This window comes from Sprattus sprattus, assembly GCF_963457725.1.
Source record: "Sprattus sprattus genome assembly, chromosome: 12".
NCBI lineage: Eukaryota > Metazoa > Chordata > Actinopteri > Clupeiformes > Clupeidae > Sprattus > Sprattus sprattus.
Genome location: NC_137910.1, coordinates 5678017 through 5701210, shown reverse-complemented (window position 1 = coordinate 5701210; position 23194 = coordinate 5678017). Strand labels below are relative to the sequence as shown.

The 23194-nt window shown below is 49.1% G+C and overlaps 1 protein-coding gene across 10 annotated transcripts in view; it reads right to left on the bottom strand.

Moving 5' to 3' along the window:
• birc6 (baculoviral IAP repeat containing 6) overlaps nt 1–23194 on the bottom strand; it is a 136978-nt gene that overhangs the window by 13036 nt on the left and 100748 nt on the right. For 7 of the 10 annotated variants that reach the window (XM_080848993.1, XM_080849000.1, XM_080848996.1 and 4 more), the window contains exons 66-72: nt 19637–19862; nt 13717–13862; nt 8812–8922; nt 7734–7951; nt 3614–3775; nt 2574–2651; nt 174–362 (exon numbers count right to left, since the gene is read on the bottom strand). In XM_080848993.1, the coding sequence (XP_080705119.1) occupies nt 174–362; nt 2574–2651; nt 3614–3775; nt 7734–7951; nt 8812–8922; nt 13717–13862; nt 19637–19862 (1130 nt within the window). The remainder of the gene's footprint in view (nt 1–173; nt 363–2573; nt 2652–3613; nt 3776–7733; nt 7952–8811; nt 8923–13716; nt 13863–19636; nt 19863–23194) is intronic. The other 3 variants (XM_080848997.1, XM_080848994.1, XM_080849002.1) reach the window with 1 other exon arrangement.

The following is a 23194-nucleotide window of genomic DNA, read 5'->3' as shown; positions in this document are numbered from 1 at the left end:
TGTCTGGCATGACTGAGTGGATTTGGGTGCGAGCGTGTGAATGAGAATTGAGATTATTTCTCCTGCCGTGGTGAAGCTTGTGTCCTTGAAAAAGCAACACAGGCTGCACATGCTTCTTTGTGTGGGTGTGTGTGTGTGTGTGTGTGTGTGTGTGCGCATGCTCTGTCACTCACCTCCTTGAAGCAGGGCGAGGGGTTCCTCATCTGTTCCAGCATGGCCCACTTGACGGTGGCCTGCCGGATGTTTCCGTCGTACTCGCGGGAGCTCTGTGTGCCGCTGGGCGTGCCCCTCGAGCGCTCGTAGCCGGGCTCGTTAAAGTACGGCTCCGCCACCAGGATCAGGGACTGAACGGACACTAGCACCTGAACACACACACACACACACACACACAATAAGGCTCGTTAAAGTACGGCTCCGCCACCAGGATCAGGGACTGAACGGACACTAGCACCTGAACACACACACACACACACACACACACACACACACACACACACACACACACACACACACACACACACACACAAAAAGGCTCGTTAAAGTACAGCTCCTCCACCAGGATCAGGGACTGAACGGACACTAGCACCTGAACACACACACACACACACACACACAATAAGGCTCGTTAAAGTACGGCTCCGCCACCAGGATCAGGGACTGAACGGACACTAGCACCTGAACACACACACACACACACACACACACACAATAAGGCTCGTTAAAGTACGGCTCCGCCACCAGGATCAGGGACTGAACTGACACTAGCACCTGAACACACACACACACACACACAATAAGGCTCGTTAAAGTACGGCTCCGCCACCAGGATCAGGGACTGAACGGACACTAGCACCTGAACACACACACACACACACACACAATAAGGGTCAATACACTAGCACCTCAACACACACACAATAAGGGTCAATGATGCATATTTACAGGACTTCAATATAGCAGGACCAGGGGGGTGGGGGGGGGTTCTAAACCTACTTTAAACTCAGACCTGCTGAGTTCATTCTTGGAAACTTTATCTGCCTGTGTTTGTCTTGAAGTAGGCCTGTTAAAACAGCCGTACAATTGGATTGTGTTCCGTAAGTGAATTAGCATATAAATGTCTGCCAGACGAGGGTCCAGGTCATGGGGTCAAGGCACAGGGAGACGGAGTGCTGATTTATGTCTGCCCTAGCTGGATTGCTAGTCTCTGTGGATTAAAGCATCCGCCGTGTGAATGAATGCTAATGTGGGCGTCTTCAAAAGGTGATGGTACTGATGTGCCGCCGCTAGTGAGTATTAGCAAAGTTCCTCTCCAGCCCTCCGATGAATATAATCAGTGTATCCGGGGGAAAAGCCCAACCTTTTTTTTATCTGACCCGGCTAACCTTGAACTCACCACACACCCACCCCCACACACACCCCGCACCCCGCCGCATCCGTGCGTTCCTTGACAGCGCGGAGCTGATAGAACAGTCGTCCCTGGCACGGAACTGGCCTGTCTTGATTTCCATTATCGACCCGGCGGACGACGCTAACTAGAATGATAATCAATGGAGACATCTCTACGAACTTTCTCCACCCCGCCCACCGCATGAGAGGGGATTATCAGAGGAGGAGAGGCTGGACACCGAGGGGGGGGGGAGAAATGGGTTGGGGTGATGAGGGGGGGAGGGGGGGTGCTCTTTACTTGCTTGTAGGGAGATCAATAAAAAGCAGAGAACACTAATTCCCCATTTCTCAATAGAGGATAGCCCATGATGTAGGGCGTAGGGGCTTGTGGATGATGATGGTGGTGGGGGTAATGGAGGAATATCAGTTTAAAATAAATCAGATAATGGGCATCACAGGAGGAGGCAGGGATGCTGAGTGCAGAGAGCAGCAGAGGGTCTGAGGATCATCTGCTACCGTGGGGCTCTCCGCCGACGCAGGACTGGAGCAGGAGCTGGAGGCCAAACCGCCCCGCATCGGCTCAATCCGCTGGCCCAGCCTCCCGAACGGCAGCCAGGCCGGGAGAGATCGGTGTGAAATCAAATCAAAGGCTTTAAGAGTAACCGTCTCACACATTCAGACTGGAGGAGGGGGCTCAGAAATAAAAAAAGAGAAAAGGAGGAAGGAAACGAGTCCTTTTCCCCACGAGTGAGGTATTTTATGCATCCATCTATTCATGCATCCATTCACTCCTAACCCCCTGCCTGATCTCCCGTGGGGTCACGTGACCCTGCTCCCCCTTCTCATGGCGCTGCTCTGCTCTGCATCTCCTCTCTCCTGTCCCTGCTGCGCTGAGGCCATTGCAGTATTTATTACCTTGAGCACTGCTAGAGGGAGAGAGAGAGGGGGACGGACTGGAGGCTAGGACGCTCATCCCACTCCCTAGGCCCTCTGCTGGGTGAGGGCGAGGGTGAGGGGTGAAGGCGGGCAGTTGTGGGAAGTGTGAAGGCGGGCGGGTAAAATAATTAAGAATCTCATTATAAGCTAAGAAGCTGAGGGAACTTCATGTGGAATGCTTAGAAACCGGTCGCGTGCGTGCGTGCGTGCGTGCGTGCGTGCGTGCGTGCGTGCGAGAAGGAAACATTTACCTGTAAAAAGCTAGAGGTTTGTGGATTCCACTTCTCCTCTGGTCGACCATGCCAGGTGTTGAGAATGCTTAAACACACCTGAGAGACACACGGAAAGAAAAGGAGAGAGCAAGATGGAGAGAAAGAGGAGAGAAAGGAGAGAGAAAGGAAAGAGCAAGAGGGAGAGGAAGAGGAGAGGACAGGGGGGGGGGGGGGGATAAAAGAGAAAGATTATAGAGACGGTAGAGAAAGAGGAAACTTGTCAGATACCAAGCCAACTTTAAATTTAACCTCAAAACACTTGTCACACACTCCCAAACACATCTGCCTGACACACACATGGTCGCTGGTGAGCAGAGGGGGCGTGATCTCTTAGGTCTGATGTCTACAGCACACACTAACTCCTGGAGCAGTTGTCACCTCCCATTATGAAAATAGATGTTCTCTGTCTCACCGCTACTAATGAGGGTTAGCAGATGGGAGGGACTTGAGCTCTTTTACCACTCCTGACCAGAGGTGGGATGGAGGGAGAGAGAGAGATGGAGGGAGGGAGAGAGAGAGAGAGAGAGAGAGAGAAAGAGACTGAGCGAGAGAGAGAGAGAGAGAGAGAGAGAGAGAGAGAGACAGAACAAGAGAAAGAGAGGGAGATAGAGAGAGAGAACAAGAAAGAGAAAGAGAGAGAGAGAGAGAGGGAGAGAGAGAAAGAAGAAGGACCAGTCTGCTTGCCTCCCTATGGATTCCACCCACAGACAGACACTGCGCTGCTGAAGTCACAGCATTTATGTAAACAGGTTGGTTCTGCCTGGAGGGATTACTGCACTTTAATAAAAACCTCACGCATGTCCACACTAACATCACACACAACAACTTACATCACACACAACAACTCTCCCAACTATACTGTGCACACACACACATTCACTCACTCACTGACAGACACACACACCACTATACAATATTCATCTAGTGTGGTAGACAGAGAATCTTAAAGACTGTTTGAGACACAGAGATGAGGGTTTTGCCACAGGACGACTGAAGCATGTGGACTGGTAGACACTCACTTTGCCGTCATTATAGAGGTTTGGGTTGAAGCGCACGCTGTGGCCCCCGGTGGTCTCCAGGTTGACCAGAGGGGGGGAGTTGGGGTAGTCCTGGGGGAAGTACACGTCAAACTCAAAACAGCCGTTTGCATATGGGGTGTCTGCCGGACCGGTAATCAGGACCTGTATACAAACAAACAAACAAACAAACTTTATGTTAATGTTCGTTCACCTCAGCACAAATACTACCTCACAAGACCACAGTTCAGACAAGGTGCAGGTGCAACACATTTTATCAGGAATAAAATAAAAATAAAAAGTTAAGAGCATTAAAAAAAAAGGAGGTAAATGCATTTGAAGGGTCTTTGGTTTTTACTGCTTGTCATTTTATGATAAGCACATAACAGGTACAGAAGGCAAGAGTCAACATCAATCAGAGTGGAGGTGCTGCAGTGAAGCTCGACCAGTGGAGGAGTGTTAGCGTGCATCACTGAGCACCTCCTGGAGTGAGCTGTAAGAGGAGAGTGGGACCGCCCGCTCCCCCCCCCCCCCCCCCTCCTGATCGATGGAGGGAAGACCTCTCATCCGGAAGGAAGAGAGCTCCCTCGCTCAGAGATGGGCAGGGTCCTCTTTAGAAAGCAGCCTAAAACATAGTCTTACAGGTATTCCCCTTCGTATGCAGTAGTCAAATGTGTGTATTTCAACGACCGATGTAGGATTTTTAAGACCCGATACGGATTCCGATATATGAGGATTTAAAAATCTGAAGGTGATATACAGACTGCAGACTGCACTGGTTATATTCGGCGATGGAATGGCTGACAACTGTTCTCAGGTTTATTTGAGGGTAAAAGCGAGATGAGAGAAATTCATTTTTGTTTAAGAAATGCATTTCACGTGAAAATCATCACACAACAGATCAGACTCCGTGGTTCTGTGCAGCGGTCAGCTAAGATTTGACGTCTAGGAACCAAGCATGTTGCCAACGTTGCAATGTGCCCTCTGGTAAACACTACGCAACAACAACACGGGCAATCAACCTGATAATGAAGGGTCACTCCTCGGCCGTTATAAACACAGACACCGATAGATCAGTTATGAGCTTATATCAAATAATAATATGGTTAAAGCGATTTATCGGTTGGGCTCTAGTGTGTATGTGTGAGACAGATAGACAGAGAGACAGACAGAGTGTGTGTGTGTGTGTGTGTGTGTGTGTGTGTGTGTGTGTGTGTGTGTGTGTGTGTGTGTGTGTGTGTGTGTGTGTGTGTGTGTGTGCTTGCTCAATTTTCCGCCCTTTCCTCTCGCGGCTCTAAAAGCACTTGATAATCGGATGTGAAAGGCACAGAGGCAAGACCTTGTTTCTAGTGCATTTGGCACTGCCATCTTGAAACAAACCCCAGGGTTTAGTGCTGGTTGGGCAATGGGGAGGATCGAGGCTGAGGAGGTGGTGTGTGTGTGTGTGTGTGTGTGTGTGTGTGTGTGTGTGTGTGTGTGTGTGTGTGTGTGTGTGTGTGTGTGTGTGTGAGAGAGCGCGAGTGTGTAAAGAGTGAGATTCACAGAGACAACAAACTAGGTATTTGTGCTCAGATGTCAAAACGGAGCTTACAGCTGACTGTTCAGAAGATAGAAAAGAAACAGAGAGAATCAGACAGCTGCTACAAGATTGAATAAGAGAGAGAAGAGCGATAAAAAGCTCTGCCAGAGAAACGGATAGAACAGAGGTACGGGAGGAAAGAGTGGGAGGGGAGAAAAAAGGGAGACACACACACACACACACACACACACACACACACACACACACACACACACACACACACTCAGACACACATACACACACTCAGAGACACACATACACACACTCAGAGACACACACACACACACACACTCAGAGACACACAAATACACACTCAGAGACAACACACACACACATAAAGGGTTAAAAGGATGCCACTGGAGTCCCTATGTCAAATAGAAAAGAAGGGAACAGAGCTTCCTCAGATAGAGGAGTGCAGAGCCGTGGCACTGTTTTGAAAGGCGGGACGGATGGATTAAGAAATCATCCACACAGACATACATTAATGAAATCACTCCACAGATACACCACACTGGAGAGACAGGGCCTAACCAGGTCAGCCAAGCAAGACTCACTCGTAGGAAATGAAAAAGGAAACTTGGGAAAAAAGGAGGATATAAAAAAAGGAGGGGAGAAAAAGAGGACGAAATATCTGTGTACTCTGGTGGAAAATCCTCAGGACGGGACCGGCGGGGATACGGTGGCTAAGGCACAGCGTTGCCAAGGCAACAGGCAGGGCTCAGTGGCCCACGTCGCCCCGGGGGTCGGGGGAGTGGCGCTCAGGCGAGAAGAGTGTTGTGACAGCAGCGCTCAGGCCCCACACTGCTCGCGCACCCACACCATGAGGAGTGTGTGAGTGTGTGTGTGTGTGTGTGTGTGTGTGTGTGTGTGTGTGTGTGTGTGTGTGTGTGTGTGTGAGTGTGTGAGTGAGTGAGTGTGTGAGTGTGTGAGTGTGTGTGAGAGTGTGTGAGAGTGTGAGTGTGTGAGTGAGTGTGAGAGTGAGTGTGTGAGTGAGTGTGTGAGTGAGTGAGTGAGTGAGTGTGTGTGTGTGTGAGTGAGTGAGTGTGTGAGTGAGTGAGTGAGTGTGTGTGTGTGTGAGTGAGTGTGCCTGGATGTTTTCATCTGAGCAGGATACGCGCTGCTATTAGCGAACATTAACTTTGCATGTTAATGCACACTTTAGGTTCATGAGGGAAGACTGAGAACGAAAGAAAGAAAGGAGGGGGCGTGTCAAGGGCACGGTTGGGGGGGGGGGGGGGGGGGGGGGGGGGGGTTATAGCTGGCAGAGAAAGAGCAGAGAGATCAGAGATGAGGAAGAAAGATGCAGAGAAGTATGGCATGGTGGGGGCCCACCCTAAGAACCGGATCTCTCTCTCCCTCACTCATTCACACACTTTGGCCTTTCCTTGCCTCCATGGCTGGCCTGCTTTGCCTGAGCCTGTGTGCGGTGTTGAGGTGATTCCCAGTGGAGCATGAGTGAAACATGCCTAACTAACCAGACGAGGGCTCTGACATTTAACTGACTCCGTGGCCGTTAATCAGGACACCGGGTGATTTCTAAAATGTCATTAGAGAGTGATGGCTGCCGTCGGGAGGGACCGCAGACTTTAGCGGTGCCCCCGTAACCAGCAGCGAGTGAAGATGGCGCTCCGCTCGTCATACCGGGTGTGGGTGTGTGTGTGTGTGTGTTGCTCCACTTGTCATAACGGTCGTGTGTGTGAGTGTGTGTGTGTGTGTGTGAGAGTGTGTGTGTGTGTGTGTGTGTTGCTCCGCTCGCCCTAACGGGGGAACGAGGACGACGCTCCGTTCCAGCCAGCCGTGGCTAAATCCCATCCAGAATAGCTGGAGTCCCGCTGAGCAACCAGCTCACACCCACACACACGACCCTGAGGGGAGCAGGCACTGCTTGGCTCCTGACTCCCACAGCAGCTCCACACACACACACACACACACACACACACACACACACACACACACACACACACACACACACACACACACACACACACACACACACACACACACACACACACACACACACACACACACACACACACGCACACACGCACACACACACGCGCTGAGCCCTCAAGTCAGCTCCTCTGCAGCAGATGGGGCCCCAGTAATATCCCCTTTATTAGAAAAGCCCTCAGCCTTGCACAGGGGCAAAGATTACAGAAAAACCATACATGAGGAGTGTGTGTGTGTGTGTGTGTGTATATTCATGTGTGAGAGCTTGCACATGTATGTATGAGCTTGCAAGAACATTAGCTTTTGTGTGTGTGTGTGTGTATATATGTGTGTGTGTGTGTGTGTGTGTGTGTGTGTGTGTGTGTGTGTGTGTGTGTGTGTGTGTGAGAGTGTGTAGCAGTGAGTTGATGGTTGCCTTAGCTCCCCATACCTTCATGATATCGAGTGCGTGTGTGTGTGTGTGTATGTAGCAGTGAGTTGATGGTTGCCTTAGCTCCCCATACCTTCATGATATCGAGTGCGTGTGTGTGTGTGTGTGTGTGTGTGTGTGAGAGTGTGTAGCAGTGAGTTGATGGTGGCCTTAGCTCCGCGTACCTTCATGATATCGAGGCGCTCCTCGTCGCAGCGGACGAAGACCGAGGAGGAGGAGGAGAGGGGCAGGGAGGTGGAGAGGGTGACGGCCTCCTGTGCCAGCCGTCGTGCCCGGGCAGCGCTGTTGGCATCGCTGGCATTCTTCACCTGAGACATGTAGTGGTAGTTCACCTTAAACACCAGCTTACCGTCCTCGTCCTCGGTCACCATCTCAAACGTATCTATGGAGAAGACAGAGAAAGAGACACACACACACACACACACACACACACACAATGATGAAAAAGATTAAAGGCTGGTATGGAAACCTTTTAAGAAAAGATACAACACCTCGCTTCCCATTCTCCTGCTCTTTAATCACATGGTTCACATCTCTCTCCCTCTCTCTCATTCTCTCTCCCGAGGGCTATACCTGCTCTTCCTCTTTTCTCTCTCTTTCTTTCTTTTTCTCTTTGCCATCATCTCTCCCCGCTTGTATTGGGGACCAGTGCAAACCTGTTTACGTTGGTGTCAGGCGCGATTATTTCAGACGTCTCCCACTTGCAAAAATCAATTGCGGCGGAGCAAAAGTCTGGCCATCAATCAGAGGGCGCTGGGATGAGAAGTGACAGTCAGAAAAGCCCCTACCCTTCCCTTCCCCTCCCCCGCCCCAGAGACGCCACGGTGATGGCATTATGGATCATTCCTGAGGAGACCCATGTGTGTGCTCCAGCAGCGTCTCCCTCAATCCCTCAGCCTCTCTCTCATTCTCTCTCCCTCTGCCTCTCACTCATTCTCTCTTTTTCACACACTCTCTCTCTCTCTCTCTCTCTCTCTCCTTCCTTGGCTCTTACCTATCTCTCTCTCAACCTCTCTCTGTATCTCTCTCTCTCTCTCCCTCCCTCACTCACTCACTCACCCCTGCTACCTCTCAGCCTCTATTTCTCTCCCTCCCTCCCTCCCTCTCCCTCTCCCTCTCCCTCTTCCCCTCTCCCTCTCTCCTTCCCTCCCTCTCCCTCCCTCTCCCTCTCTCTCTCTCTCTCCCCCTCCCTCCCTCCCCCTCCCTCTCCCTCCCTCCGCCAGGCCGAGGTGTGGAACTCACCAAACTGGAGCTTCTTCATGGCTGCCACATACTTCTCCTCCAGAGAGCGCATCACAGACATGGGCTTGGGCCTGGTGGACGTCTTCTTAGAGCACTCGGCCAGTTTCTTTTCTGTGGACAGAGAGTGAGAAAAAAGAAACCAAGTTTGATATTCTTATATCACATTGATTACCCACACTTTCCCAACCATGGATCAATAGAAACACATCAAATAATCAACCTATCAAAGAGAGAGGAAGAAACAAGGTGTTAGATGTGTGAGTGAGAAAGTGGAAAGCTGAGAAAAACAGGGAGAAGAAGAAATAGCACATGAAAGAAACAGCATGATAAACAACTCCAAAGCCCTCACAGGCAGAAGAGATCAGAGCAGGCAGAAGAGAACAGAGCCCCCCCCCCCCCCCCCCCCCGTTGCCTTCTATGTGACTGTGGGGTGTCCAGCTACCCTGCCATGAATACTCCCCCCCCCCAGGCACACACACACACACACACACACACACACACACACACACACACACACACACACACACAGCCACATCAGGGTACCCCCAGGATTTTTCATCTCAAATTTAAGACTTTTTAAGACCTTTTCAAGACCACTTTAGATGAAATTTAAGACCAACATCGCACCTTTCCTGATATGCATATGAATACAATTTAAAAATGTAATCATAAGACAGAACTTTTTAAAACGATAACTGTGAGGGGTGGACGTGTGAGTGTGTGTTTGTGTACATGTGTGTGTGTGTGTGTGTGCATTGCGTGTCTGGATACGTCTGTGGGTGAACCTGTGTGCGGTTGTAATACAACAGATCCTACAGCCTTTGGCAGCAATCTGTTCATCCAGTATGATGAGTTCAGCCAACTTATTATAGCAGGAGCTTTTCCATAAAAGTTGCTGTGTTTTTGAGGTGTTTGTTGCAATTAAATTGCGGGAGCAAGTGGAAGTTGTGATAGAGATGCGAATTTCCCTCTTTGTAATTATAATTGAGTTATTTGTTAAAAATAAGTTATTAATAAACAAACATTCATTAAATAACAAAACCATTGAGAAATGGTCCTCTAAAATAATAACCTCACCAACATGCCAAATAAAAGAGGTAGCAAAAATGTAGCAAAATAGGCTGTTAAATGTATATTACTTGTATTGTTGTTATGGAAACAAACACCGTTTAGTATTGGACTTTTACTTTGACATCCTTCAAATGCTCCTCTCGTGGAAATGGCAACAGCTGTTATCAAGAAACATAGTTATGCGATGTAATGCTAAACACGTAGTGAGAACAGTACATAGGCAACAACGAAGTGCACCTGTTGGTATTACAAAAGGACCACCAGTAAGACTGAATAAAGTGTTATGAATATCTCAGCCTTCACATATAATGGGGAAAAAACTACCTGTGTCACTGATCTGACGTCCTGTCCTGTACGCCTTTCTGCCGTTATCAGTCGGTTTTGCTATCCTTGTTAACTTATTTTATCTGTATAGGGGTTTATGTTGTTCAATCTCATATATTAATTTAAAGTTGTCCACTTTCAACTAACCCATTCCTCAACACTATGCTACCTTATCTTCAAACAGAAAGTAAAGTTAAAATCTCAATTGCAACAGCTTTCGAGGGTTTGGGAAATAATCGCTGCTGATTTGATGTTTGGTGGAGTCAATCCAGAATAAGTGTTGATGAAATTATTATCAAGTCACCCAAACTGCCGTGAAAAAAAATGTTAGACGTTTCAATTTCTTTAATCACCCAAAAGCCCCGCTCCACTGTTGCCTGTGATAGCAGAAGCTTATTAACTAGCATTACCCTGTCCCTGACAGGGCAGTGTCCTAGTTAACTGTCTAGCTAGCTAGCGCAGCGAGTGAATAGCTAACGTTAGCTAGTTTTATCCTTATCGTGTCAGCATCTCAGCCAGTTCAGAGTCATATACAGGTTGCCTGGTATTTTGGATGCGACGTTTGGGTGTACTAAGATTCGTTGTCACAACGAACAATAAACAAATGTGGACTTGATGAAGGAAATTTAAGACCTGTTGACGAAATTTAAGACCGGTTGACAAAATATAATACCTTTTCAAGGCCTTAAATTATGAATACTAAATTTAAGACTTTTTCAAGTTTTCAAGACCTCGCGGGTACCCTGCATAGAGTGATCATTGGAGGGAACACAGCAAGAGGCCTGTGTTGCGGTCGGCTCGACTTTCCCCCACCCATCAGAGTAACAAAAACAAAAACAACAACAACTCAGCTGTCAAGGAGATCTTCCCCATGTTTCTCCAGTGGGTCAGTGTGTGTAGACAAGAAAGATGTCGGGAGGGAGGGAGGGAGGGGGGAAATTACAGATAAGGAGAGAGAGGAAGACAGTAAGTGTGGAGAGGGAGAGACAGATGGGGGGAGAGTGAGAGAGAGAAAGGTGTATAGAGTGAGAGAAAGAGAGAGAAGGAGAGAGAAAAACTCAAAGCGAACGTATTAAAACTGACAAATGACTGCTACATCATTGCAAGATGGCGATATGGTATCTGGCAGGGGGCCTCATCTCCTCTGCAACAGGGGCTGCTCTTATCGACAGCTCCACTCTGCCACTGGAGACATAATCACACTGGTGGATCCCACTGTCACCTCTCTGCCGTCACTGAGCAGACGGTGGGAGAAGGGGGTGGGAGGCTCCATGCATCAGCGTAATTAACTGTATATATTTAGGACATTATAGGGGGGGGGCTGGAGACCCTGACTCCATTCCCCTGGTTGCGGCGCACTGATGCTGGTTACGAGGATTGCATGTTCGATGCTATTAAATTACTCGTGCATTTAACCTGCCTATAACGGCAAGCTTAGCCTGTGCGCAGTGTAAAAAAAAAAAAAAAAAAACTAGACATCAATACCATCATTTATTTCCCTTCCAGCTCGCACATTAGGCGCTGTGTATCGACACTGGCGGACGCAGAGCCGGTCAATACGGAGATGTGTAAAAAGAGGTCTCGTCAAATCCCAGGCCCCTCGTTAGCCTCTCTTTGACCGTTTCTTGGAGACGAATCACTAATTAAACAGTTCACCCTCCCTGCTCCCCCCCCCTCCCCCCGCACATATTCCACATGTCCATTTCCAGCCTGTGATGCTGTGCGACCCCCCCCCACTGCCCTTCCTCCTCCAGGCCTGCTATCCTATTGATCTCCCTATAGGAGACGACAGCCACACTGATCTGAGCTTGCACAAAATGGGCAGCGTGCCCAAACCACATGCCTCCCTCAACACCAGCTCTGGGACCTCATACAGCTCTCAACAGCAGGCTAGCGTGCCTGTGGTTGTGTGTGTGTGTGTGTGTGTGTGCCCTTGTGTGTGTGCCCGTGTGTGCGTCGGTCGGTGTGTGCCTGTGTGTGTGTGCCTGTGTGTGTGTGTGTGTGCCCGTGTGTGTGTGTGTGCTTGTGTGTGTGTGCGTGTGTGTGTGTGCTCTGTGTGTGTGTGTGCTCTGTGTGTGTGTGTGCGTGTGCTCTGTGTGTGTGTGTGTGTGTGTGTGTGTGTGTGTGTGTGTGTGTGTGTGTGTGCCTGTGCACCTGTGTGTTTGTAGGTGTGGGTGAGCATAAGTGTGTAGATTTCTCACCTGTGTGTGTGTGTGTGGGCCTGTGTGTGTGTCCATAGGCCAAGAATGGGACAGAACTAATTAATACAGCTCCTAGTAAGGCGGAGAGGGAGGGGGGGGGGGGGGAGTGCAACAGTCAATCATGCCTTAGACACGTATCAATGGCTAGCTTTTCTTACTGACAGTGAGGAATAGCTGCCAGAGGATTCCACCAGCAGCACCATCTATGGGCTTTGGAGTAAATGTGTGCTTTTGTGTGTGTGTGTGTGTGAGAGAGAGTGATAGAGTGAGTGTAGACTCAGTACCAAATCCCCTCTGGTCCCTTGTGCCTACCGCTCACACTTTTCCAGTCTGTCAGCAACTCTAAAACCTTCTCTGGGGAGGACAGCCTGATGTCTTCAGAGAGTAATGATGGAGCGTGTGTGTGTACTGTAATGGCCAGACATATTGTGTGTGTGTGTGTGTGTGTGTGTGTGTGTGTGTTGGTTTGATTGGCAGGTCTGGAGCCTTCAAGGAAAAGCTTGGCGTAGAAGTGCTCAAGATCCAAGAAAATGTGGTGCAGGAGAAGCTTGTGTGAGTGTGTGTGTGAGTGTGTAACTGACCATCAGCAACCATCCCTGCAGAGGTGACAGTCCATCACAGTCACAAGAGGTGTGTGTGTGTGTGTGTGTGTGTGTGTGTGTGTGTGTGTGTGTGTGTGTGAGAATTGTGGCTAAAGTTAGAGACCCACTTCTTTGCCCTTGTCTGTGTGTGTAGAGCAAGGCTCACACAGCAGGCTCTTCAGAGGGGCAACTGGAGGGCATGAACCCCCAGGAGTCTGTGGCCACAGTCAGTCACTCAGTCTGACATGCTGTGATATCTTTCAACATTTAAGACACTTTACTGGTTACCATCACTTGTTTGTTTGGAAACCTGCACACATTTAGGTAAGTAGTATGCATGCCACATTTGTATTTTCCTCTAAAATGACTATACTGTGAAATTTAGTTTTTCTTTGGGAATGTCGGAACACCGAGCAAAGCCTTTTCCTGATCTTCCGTTTCTCTCCCTTTCACACTCTCTCTCCTCCCCATCATCCTCTCCAATCAGCCTACCTGCACACCTTTAGGTAAGGTGTATGCATGTCACATTTGTATTTTTCTAAAATCCCTGTTAAATGACCATACTGTGACAATTTTTAAACGTTTTTTGAGGGATTATCTGAACTCCTTGTCTCAGTTTTCCTCCCTTTCACACTCTCTCTCCTCCCCATCATCCTCTCCAATCAGCCTCCCCATTTCCTTTGCATCCCTCCTCTCCCCTCCTCTCCACTCCACTCCACTCCGCTCACCTTGGTTGGCCTGCCGCAGGCTGGTGGTGGCGGCGTACACGATCTCGGCGGTCCTCTGGATGTCGGGCACCAGGAGGGACAGACCCTCGGGTTCGGGGTCAGACGGTTCAGCCTTCACCACTCCTTTACTCTTGTCTTTCTTTGACCTGCGGGGCGACAGAGAACAACAAAACTTCAGGACGGTCCAAATCAAATTAAAACACGAGGCAAGTATTTAAAGAACCAGTCAGTATAAGAGAAAGAAAAGAAAGCTGGTGTAATTGTATTTTTAGGGAGAAAAAGAAAAGATGAGAGAGTAAGAAAGAGAAAGAGAGAACAAGAAATGAAATTTGCATCTGTGTTTTATAAGTGTCACATATCAATGCTGCTCCCATTGTCACACAGTACGTCTCTCTATAATTCACAACCATTGGCCATCGTGTATTATGCATGTGTGCCTCTGCCTACTGAAAAACACAAACACAAACTTGAGCGAGCAGTGAGAAGGGCGCTGGAGATTAGGAGACCTTGCTGTGGTGGCAGGGATGACGGAGTCCTTCATTACTGGACTAGCAGCAGCAGCACGACACCGCACTGATTTGCTACAGAGTACAAAGATGCCGTATTATATATATAAAAAAAAGGTACGATTGACCCTGTGCCTGTTCAGTCCTCATTGCTCAGATTGCCCGGGGGTGGGGGGGGGGGGGAGAGATTCTGGGAATCTGAGAATCAGTGGCCTCACAGATGAGATGTCTAAAGCGGCCCACTAAAATGCTTTTCTGGTTACTGAAGATGATAGCCATGTCCATTAGCGCTGCGATCCTGGGTAAAAGCAAACACGGGATTCTGCCCTGATGTGGAGTGTCTGTGTGTGTGTGTGTGAGCCTCCAGTCGAGTGGAAGTTCACGAGTGGCACACACTGACAGATGCGATGGTGAAGTACAGCTTTCACTGCCTGCTAGTGCGCGGGGGGCGACATCAGATGGTCACAGACACAGTGTAGTAGGTAGGTCACTTGTGCATTAAGCGATGTTTTTACTAGTGGTCTGTCCAAATAACCTGAATTTTTTATGAGCTGACTGCCAAAAGGAACATGGTGAACAAGAGTAAGAAGACCGACACACACACACACACACACACACACACACACACACACACACACACACAGGTAGCAAGACAGGAACACAGGACATGGGGGGGAAAAAAACAGAAGTAGTAGGAGGACATGGAGCGAAGGAGTGGGTGGGCGAGAGGGACAGAGAGAGAGAGAGAGAGAGAGAGAGAGAGAGAGAGAGAGAGAGAGAGAGAACCTCTGTAGGTGAATCCTCAGACAGTCCAGCAAGGGCAGAGACAGACACAGACAGGCTTGTCTAAGAGGCGCGATGGGTTATGAGTTATGAGTTATGACTATGTTTGTGAAGACGTACAGTGCCCACACAACTAAGTGGGCAAGAGGATTGGTGCCACAGACTTGCAAAACTGAATCACAAAATCATCATTAAAAGAAATTGTCTTGTTGATGATGCCACCCAAAAATTCCCAGGACAGTTTTCACAATATACAGCCACAAATCCAATAAATGATTACATTATTGCTACTAACCAACTAACAAGTATAGGAAATACATCTCAATTCTGTTAGAATCTCTCTCTCTCTCTCTCTCGCTCCCTCTCCTACATCACGGTCCTTTAAAAACAAGCTTGTGGTAGTCAACACGAAGTGGCTCAGCACGTCAGCTCATACTGAAGGTGACACGGAATAAATCCCATTAAATCTTAAAACACAGGGGCTGAACCCGTCCCATTTGATTCTATGTTTAAAATCCCCCCTGGAGTGGTAAACCAGAGGGAGAGAGGACAGTTAAACAGAGAGACATGGTGGCAGGGGGGGGGGGGGGGGGGGGGGGGGCTATAAAACCCAAAGACAGAGGAGAGTATTTCAGCTTGACCTTTTGCAAAATGCTACGCAAGCCAAGTTGGCCTCCGCTATGCCGTTTCCTCTGATGCTTCACCAAACAGAAGCACTGGCACAGGTCTCCTGCCATGATCCGCTTCTCTTCCTCTTCCTCTTCTTCTCCTCCTCCTTTCCATCCTCCCATCCCCATCCCTCTCACTTGTTATCTCTTCAGCCTCTTTCGCCCTTACTCAGTATTCTCTCCCTTCTCTCCAAAATGCTCCCTTTATTATTTTCTTCAATTTGTATTTTTTCCTCCGTTGTGTCTCTCTACCCCCTATGACTCTCCCTCTTGCTCTCTCTCAACATCACTCTCATGGATACAGGTGCATAGCGACAGGGACGTAAACACACGCCGATCACACTACAACCCATCGCCCCCAGGCTACTGGCTGCTTTCATTACATTCAGAGACCCCCCTCACCCCACTCCACCTCTCTTTCTCTCCCTCTTGCTCTCTCTCTCAGTCTCCCTCCCTCCTTCCCTTGCTGTGCTGTGTCTGCAGTGTGATGGGGTGGGGGTATGATGCTTATGAGGCTGTTATTGCTAGGGCCACAGCTGATGCACAGCAGGGCTTGTTTCCTTCCGCACCCCCTAGCACCCCCTAGCACCCCCCCCCCCCCCCCCGCCCCCCTTTCTGTTCCTCTCTCTTCTCTCGTCTCTTCTTCCCTTCAGCCTTTCCTCCTGAAAAGCAACTCTGCCAACAGGCTCAGACAGAGAGGCGAAGGCCAAAGTCAACAAAAGTAGCATCCACTTGCCACAAGTTGAGGCAGACATGGAAAGCAAGAATGAACATGCAGCTAAGGGGCTCCGGTGGTGGATGTGCGCCTGCTTGCGGTCTCATTAAAGCAAACAAACAATAATGCAGCACACACCAATCCAAGGAACTTGTGTCTTCATGAATGATTTACACCCAAAAGAAAAATGACAAAATAAAAAACACATGTAATCTATCCCCATGCTTCCGGTCGTCGCACGTGTCCAGAGCCATGTAAAGGGCTGAGTGAGTGAGTGAGTCGCTGGGGCCAGGCGTACGCTCGGTCTGATGCCAGGAGGAGGAGGAGGAGGGTATGCATCATGTATGGGCGCGCGCGCTGAGGCTGGAGCTCTTAAAATACACCCCAGGACTCCCAGGACAGCGGCCCTGCTGTGCTCACTGGGGCCTCTGGGAACCGGGCCCGTTTAGCCGCCCAGTACGGGGTTAAGAGCTTCCCCTGGATGAACCTCGGGATGGGGGGGGGGAAACGACCCCTGGAGGTGACCTACCATTAGTGAATCACTCTTTCCCTCTCTCTCTGTCATACACACACACACACACACACACACACACACACACACACACACACACACACACACACAAACAGTGCAGAGCTGCAGTGATGTGATGTATGGCGGATTAGGGCCTTAAGTAAACTGTTAATTCAGCGAGCCACCGAGCGGGAGGGGGAGTCGGCATGGCGATGGAAGTGCGTGGCGGGGATGTTATGAATAATGGATCCTGACAGACCCCCTCAGCCCTGGAAGTTCACGGTCTGACGAATGTGCTGTGTGCCTCGAAAGACCAGGGGAGAGGTGGGATGAAAGAAGAAGAGGGGAGGAGGAGGAGAGAGAAGGGGAAGGAGAGAGGAGGAGAAGGGGTCGTGGGGGGGAAAAACAGGGTAGGAGAGGAGATAAGAGAACAAAGGAGGACAGAAGAGAGGAGGAGAGGATGGGAGAAGCGGAGGGATGAGGAAATGATATGGCGGTGATGGAGGGGAGTGAAACGAGAGGGCAAGACTCTAGAGCACGGCGTAATCCATAATGCAGCTCAGAGCTAAGAGGGAGGGGCCCACAAGTGGACAGATGAGGTGCCAATTATCCCCCCCCCCCACCCCACCCTCACCCCTCGTGACAGGACAAACCCAATCTGTGAAAAGTTTAATTAATCACTCGTTAACAAATCATAGGGGCCACTGTACTATGGCTGATGGCCTTTAGACAGACTGTGAAGACCGTATGCGTTACACGCTGGTTTGCCCTTATCTGACTACGTACTCCGGTCAGAGAGTAGCCACAACCTTCAGGTGTAGTAGAAACAGGTTTATTTGTGTATAACCTCCAGCGGGTTGATCAAGTGCATTTAGTGCTTGCAGTGGAATAATCATACATTAAAAGAAGTATTTGTGAGTGTTCATGTGCAACGCCCCAGCCCTAACAGGGACGTAAGCTCACAGTCCAGAATGGAGTTTTCCAGACAGACTGTGTGCTCAGGGTAACCATAGGACAACCAACAAGCAAGAAGAAGAACTATAGATGTGCACTTTGTAAGTGATGTTTCAAGAAGAAGAACTATAGATGTGCACTTTGTAAGTGATGTTTCAAGAAGAAGAACTATAGATGTGCACTTTGTAAGTGATGTTTCAAGAAGAAGAACTATAGATGTGCACTCTGCAAGTGATGTTTCAAGAAGAAGAACTATAGATGTGCACTCTGCAAGTGATGTTTCAAGAAGAAGAACTATAGATGTGCACTTTGTAAGTGATGTTTCAAGAAGAAGAACTATAGATGTGCACTCTGCAAGTGATGTTTCAAGAAGAAGAACTATAGATGTGCACTCTGCAAGTGATGTTTCAAGAAGAAGAACTATAGATGTGCACTTTGCAAGTGATGTTTCAAGAAGAAGAACTATAGATGTGCACTTTGCAAGTGATGTTTCAAGAAGAAGAACTATAGATGTGCACTCTGCAAGTGATGTTTCAAGAAGAAGATCTATAGATGTGCACACTGCAAGTGATGTTTCAAGAAGAACTATAGATGTGCACTCTGCAAGTGATGTTTCAAGAAGAAGAACTATAGATGTGCACTCTGCAAGTGATGTTTCAAGAAGAAGAACTATAGATGTGCACTTTGCAAGTGATGTTTCGAGAAGAAGAACTATAGATGTGCACTCTGCAAGTGATGTTTCAAGAAGAAGAACTATAGATGTGCACTTTGCAAGTGATGTTTCAAGAAGAAGAACTATAGATGTGCACTTTGCAAGTGATGTTTCAAGAAGAAGAACTATAGATGTGCACTTTGCAAGTGATGTTTCAAGAAGAAGAACTATAGATGTGCACTTTGCAAGTGATGTTTCAAGAAGAAGAACTATAGATGTGCACTTTGCAAGTGATGTCTCTCCATTCTTTTCCTTTGTCCTCCTTTGAAGAGAGCAAAGAATGAGAAGAGCATGCTTATCTTTATCCATTATGACCGTGCAACGGCTTTCATTTCCATGGCAATTCATGCAGGAACAGAATTGGACGCAGGACTTCAATCCCATTTAGGTGAACGGCGTGAGGAGCCATTTTGTCCTCCTTACTCCACACTGAAATAGCAGCTGAACTGACTGCAAGGGGAAAGCCTGGAACACACACGTGCAACCACACACACACACACACACACACACACACACACACACACTCAAGAGAGCAGGCTGCATTTACTGCAGACTAGTGTGGAAATATGGCACCTGGCTTAATTCAAAACACTCAGAGGCCATTCCAGTAGGTAATCATAGTGCAGTGGATATTGATTTGCTTGGTTGCAGAGAAAGGGAAGATTTAAAACACAGTGGAGAGATTGCAGCTTTACAGTAACATCTAGCTGTATCTCCAGAAATCTATTGGGTGATTTAGTGAAGAACTGTGTAAGCGGCATGCATGCGTGCGTGCATGCCTGCGGTGTATATGTGTGTATATGTGTGTGTTGCAAATGTATGACAGAGTGCAGTAGCAGGAGAGAAGCAGCACTTCTGGGTGTTTTACTGGACAATGTTGCCTGGCTGTGAGTGCTGATCCCAACCCAAGGTGATGGGTGTGCTTGTTGTGTGTGTGTGTGTGTGTGTGTGTGTGTGTGTGTGTGTGTGTGTGTGTGTGTGTGTGTGTGTGTGTGTGTGTGTGTGTGTGTGTGTGTGTGTGTGTGTGTGTGTGTGTGTGCGCGCGCGCGTCTTAGGTCTGTTTGTGCGTACCATCTGTCTGACCTGAGGCGGCTGGTGTACGTGTCCACGCAGGTCTTCATCTTGGCCAGCAGCGCGCCCACCGAGGTCTGGCACTCGGAGCGCTCTTCCTCCTCCTCCTCGCCAGGGTCGCCCGACAGCGGCAGCAGCAGCGGCACCAGGGACGTGCAGGTGGAGATGGCCCGCAGCAGCTCCAGGAGCGCCCGGTACAGGGGCACGTGACGAGCCATGTCCAGCACTGAGAGAGAGAGAGAGAGAGAGAGGGTTAGAACCCAGGGCATACTGCTAGGCACATATGACATTTACAGCAAACCAACAAAGAAAATATACAGCCTCTGTGCGTAAGAGAGAAAGAGAGAGAGAGAGAGAGAGAGAGAGAGAGAGAGAGAGAGAGAGAGAGAGAGAGAGAGAATAGGGTAAGAGAGACTTGAAAGACAGAGCGAGGGCACAAGGAGTGAGAGATGAAAGAGAAAAGTGAGGAGATAAAAGCGAAACAGAGAGAGAGAGAAACAGAGAGTGAGAGAGAGAGAGAGAGAGAGAGAGTGAGTAGGGAAGGAGGGACAAGATGAAAGACAGAGGAGCATAGCAGGAGGGTATGAGCTAAATAACATCAAGAGAGGGAGAGAGTAAAAAGAAGAGAAAAGAAGAGAGACAGTACAGATTGCTATTAATTGGAAGTCCACAGGTACACACTAACTACACAGATGAACAGCTGGGGGTCTTGATGAGGACAGCTCGATTAAAATCTCAACAGGATCACCTACTTCACAACAACCTCCTTCATGCCAGCACAGCCCATTCCACGGCCAGATCAAATAAATACCACATGCTTCCATAAGTGCTGCTTAATTGCTTAGCACACTTCAAGTGAGCCAACATGAATATTTAAACTCCCTCTCTTCATAGGAGTGGAAACATGTACATGTGAGGTAGGTGTGTGTGTGTGTGTGTGTGTGTGTGTGTGTGTGTGTGTAGTGTTGTGTAGCAGTGATGCTTCCCCATGCTTCCCTGTGGAGGCTGAGCAGTGGTCCCAGGTGAACCCACACAGCTCCCAGGGTCAACATTTCACCCTTATATCACAAAGCAAGCAACGTTCACATTCGCACATACGTCAGACCAACAGACATGAAGATACACACACTCTCACTCGCACATGGATAAAGAAAAGCAGCAGAGAGAAAAACCCTTCTTCACATTCCTGTCACTCGGCCTGTGGAGAAGCAGCAGGAGAGGAAGGGATAGAAGGAAAGAGAGATAGAGGAATGGAGGGATAGAGGAATAAAAGGGTAGAGGGATAGAGGGATGACGGAGGGCTGATTAGAGATAGAGAGATAGAGGAATAGAGGGGTATAGGGATGACGGAGAGACGGATAGATGGATAGAGGGATGACGGATAGATGGATAGAGGGATAGAAGGACAGAGGGATAGAGTAATAGAGAGATAGAGGAATAGAAGGGTAGAGGGAGAGAGGGATGACGGAGGGCTGACTGGCAGCCAAAGGTCCCAGCGGCACGTGGAGGAGGGATATTAAAGATTATTAGATCACCGGGAGGAGCACAAAAGAAAAGACAAATGATGCACAGAGCGAGAGAGGTGTGTGTGTGTGTGTGTGTGTGTGTGTGTGTGTGTGTGTGTGTGTGTGAGAAACGGCCCTCAGGCGGCTAAGCCAGGGCAGAGGGAGCGGAGAGGGGGATAGAGAGAAGAGAAAGAGACAGATAGAGAATGAGAACAAAGAGACGGAAGAGGGAGAGAGGGAAAGACACAGAGGGAGTGGAAGAGAGAGAAAGAAAGAGAGAGAGAGAGTCAGCAAGTGATGGAGTGATAAGAGAGAGAAAGAAGACTCTGGGAGTCAATTTCGACTGCCGTCAACGGATAACACACAGAACAAATGTGTGTGGGGGACGAGCTGGTCCTTGGTGCCCTGCATGGCCGTGTGCCTGCAGCCATAAGGTGGCCCAGGAGAGACAGAGAAAGAACACACACACACACACACACACACACACACCGCAACACTCAGCCGCAGACCAAGCGATAAGGCATGCAATTAGATGGAGAGGGCTCAATTCAAGACAGTGGGATAGGAGAGCCAGTATGATACATCAACAGCCAACACAATGCAAGTGTGTGTGTGTGTGTGTGTGTGTGTGAGAGATAGAAGAGATAAGAGCTGTATGGATTGCCCCCCCCCCCCCCCCATCAGCCCCCAGTCAATCTAATATTTCTCTCTCAGCGTCTCCCCGACACTCCAATTCAGTGCGCACGGCTCGCTCATCTCAGGCAGATCTAGTGACGGGCAGCTCTTCACACTCAGGAACAGTCAGAAGAACGCAGCCTTGTTCAAATGCCTACCCAACATCACTCAAAACGTATCCAAACTGAGCATCTGTGTCTGTGTGTGTGTTGGACACGCGTTCGATGACGCGCTGCGTTGTTACTGTGCCTGTGACTATTTGTTTCAGAATGAGGCCAGATGCTTGGTCATAACGGCCATATATGCGTGTCTGGTAAGTAGCCAGGGGCTCCAGAGCTCCACTCACATAAAGGCAACCTCATCATGGGGCCACAGGAGGAGCATTGGAGGGGGGCCTCAAGGCTAGGCCAGAGATGGGCAGACATCTTGGGTCTGCTTGGTTCAGGCTCCCACCTCCAGCAGGGTGTGTGAGAGCATTGAGAGTGGACATACTCCAGGCTGGAAAAGATCCATGTGTAGCTGCTTGGCCAAATGCACACAAACTATGTTACAGAAAAACAACGACGGAATGGCCAAAAGTGTAATACCACGTCCCAGTGAGCAGCAGACCAGTTTTTGGTGGCATGCATGAAAGAATTCATGCTTGGGAGGTGTGTGTGTGTGTGTGTGTGTGTGTGTGTGTGCGTGTATGTGTGTGTGTGCGTGTATGTGCGTGTGTGTGTGTGTGTGTGCGTGTGTGTCAGTCTGTGCGTCTGTGAGTGCGTGTGTGCGTGTGTGCATGCGAGACTCAAATGTATTGGGATGGCATTCTCTGTAGCTGGGCTGCTTTACATTTATATTGGAGGCACAGAACCTTCTCCTTCTCCCTCTGTGGAATTTAAAGATGCATCTATCTTGGTCCCTCTCTCTTCCCCTCCCTGCTTCAATCGCCTGCTCCATCTTCTAGCACCTCGGCGCGAGGACCTCCTCAAGGCTGCCTGGCTGACTGCCTGACTGAAAGGGTTTCAACCACTGCTGGTCAGCTGCAGAGGCGTGTGTGTGTGTGTGTGTGCGTGTGTGTGTGTGTGTGTATGTGTGTGTGTGTGTGTGGACCTCCTCAAGGCTGCCTGGCTGGCTACCTGACTGAAAGGGTTTCAACCACTGCTGGTCAGCTGCCGCTGCCGCCAATATGATTGATGTAAGGGACAACAGCATCCGCAGTCAAATAGCTCCCAGGACCATCTCTCTGGATGGATTAGAGATGTGTGTGTGTGTGTGTGTGTGTGCGCGTGTGTGTGTGTGTGTGTGTATATATGATTGATCCTCCTCGTCAATGTCAGTCTCCCTTCCCTACTCTCCTTGAACGATCAGTCGGGCCCAGCCCCCATTTGCGATCATT